At 38.7% G+C, this 2,090-nt stretch overlaps 1 protein-coding gene across 1 annotated transcript; it reads left to right on the forward strand.

The window, feature by feature from the left end:
- Window positions 1-1,008: 1,008 nt before the first annotated feature.
- On the forward strand, window positions 1,009-2,083 carry LOC113343182 (MDIS1-interacting receptor like kinase 2-like; the record flags this gene model as incomplete). Its single annotated transcript, XM_026587463.1, has 1 exon — window positions 1,009-2,083. A coding segment is annotated over exon 1 (1,075 nt), but the record flags the coding sequence as incomplete, so codon positions are not given.
- Window positions 2,084-2,090: the final 7 nt, after the last annotated feature.

Here is a 2,090-nt window from a genome sequence, read left to right on the forward strand (position 1 = left end):
ACGGGACAAATGCATCACAAGTGATCTTACTTGGTCGGCACCACCACCATATGGTGCAATTATCACACTCAATGTATAATAATTTCTTTCGATATCAGTGTGTTTACACTATATAAGTCAAGTAATTGAGAATCTTTCAGTGGTCCATTCATTTATTTTTTCCCCACTAACGTAGAAACTGGGGAAGTCCTCAAAGACTTCTGTAAATTGAGGCACTACACAAAAAAACCTTGGAATACCATATTCATAACTCAAAAGTCATCTCTAAAAAATGTTTTTAGGAGTAAAATTTACTAGTGCTAATTCGTTAATGGTGGCACTACTGCTGGTTTCATTTTACATAGTTGATGTTGTTTCGTTTGATTCATCTTCTTCCAATCATTCTTCGTTAACTCGCAAAATACAATTACGGGTAGTGGTAGCAGAAGAAGTAGAAGCTCTATTCAAGTGGAAATCTAGTCTTAATATATCTCACTCTGTGCTTAATTCTTGGAAGATAAATTCCACTGCGATTACAACGAGTCCGTGCAAGTGGTACGGAATCACTTGTAACAGCCAGGGAAGCATCACGGATTTGAAACTAAAAGGTTTGGGCATTCAAGGTACACTCCTTAATTTCAACTTTTCATCTTTCGCCAACTTATTTAGTATCAACTTGCGCAACAACACATTCTTCGGATACATACCCTTTCAGATAAGTTACCTTTCGAAACTAGCCTACCTTGATCTTTCTTACAATAATTTTTCTGGATATATCCCACCAGAAATAGGTTCCGCTACAAGTTTGCGCGGACTAGACATTGGTTATAATCAAATTATTGGTTCAGTTCCTACTTCTTTGTGTAATCTGAGCAACCTGACCTATCTACTCTTATATGAAAATCAACTTTCTGCAGACTAACGTCTCTTGCAGACTTGGCACTACAGAAAAACAATCTCGTCGGTCCGATCCCTACTTCTTTATGTCATTCTACATTTGGAACCTTATCTTCCTTGAAATATCTCGACATGTCAGATAATAAGCTCATCGGACCGATACCCAGACAACTCGGATACATTCCATCTCAGATTGGAAACTTGGATTCATTACAGTATAAATTGGATCTCAGTCAAAATGAGCTTGCAGGGGAGATACCATCCGATCTTGGAAAATTAAACAAATTGGTAGAGCTAAATCTATCTCACAACAAGCTTTCGGGTTCAGTTCCGAACTCTTTTAGTGAAATGCTTAGCTTGACCGTTGTTGATATTTCGTATAACGAATTAAGCGGTCCTATTCCAAACATCAAGGCTTTTACGGATGCTTCAATTGATGCATTGAGGAGCAATCGAGGTTTATGTGGTAATCACTCTGGTGGTCTGAGACCATGTAATTCCTCGGTTACGAATGCAATACAGGAGGCCAACTCTGACAAACTTGCAGGCGTAAAAATTCTAGTTCCATTGTTCGGTTTATTGTTCATTTTTTTTGTAGTTCTTGCTTTTCTTTTTCGGTTCCGAAAAAGATTAGGTAGAAATGTTGAACATCAAGATGAATCTAAAGCTACGAATACTGGGATAAATCTATTCTCGATATGGAATTATGATGGGAAACTAGTGTTTGAAGATATACTTGATGCAACAGAGAATTTTGATACCAAATATTGCATTGGGACGGGAGGGTATGGGAGTGTTTACAAGGCAGAGTTATCGACAGGTCAGGTTGTTGCTGTGAAGAAACTTCACTTGTCAGGTGAAGATTCTGAAATAGTCGATCTCAAGGCATTCGAAAGCGAAGTGCAGGCCTTGACAGAAACTCGTCACCGGAACATCGTGAAACTCTTTGGTTACTGTTCTAATCTAGAACGAGGAATTTCATTCTTGGTGTACGAGTTTATAGAAAGGGGAAGCTTGAAAAATATTTTATTTGACGGAGAACGAGCAGCGGAGTTTGATTGGGCAAAGAGAATAAAATTCATAAAGGGAATGGCTGATGCACTTTCTTACATGCACCATGACTGCACACCAGCCATAGTTCACAGGGACGTAACCAGCAACAATGTTTTGTTGGATTCAGATTACGACGCACATATCTCTGATTTCGGTACTGC

Source organism: Papaver somniferum, unplaced genomic scaffold (assembly GCF_003573695.1).
Source record: "Papaver somniferum cultivar HN1 unplaced genomic scaffold, ASM357369v1 unplaced-scaffold_5699, whole genome shotgun sequence".
Lineage (NCBI taxonomy): Eukaryota > Viridiplantae > Streptophyta > Magnoliopsida > Ranunculales > Papaveraceae > Papaver > Papaver somniferum.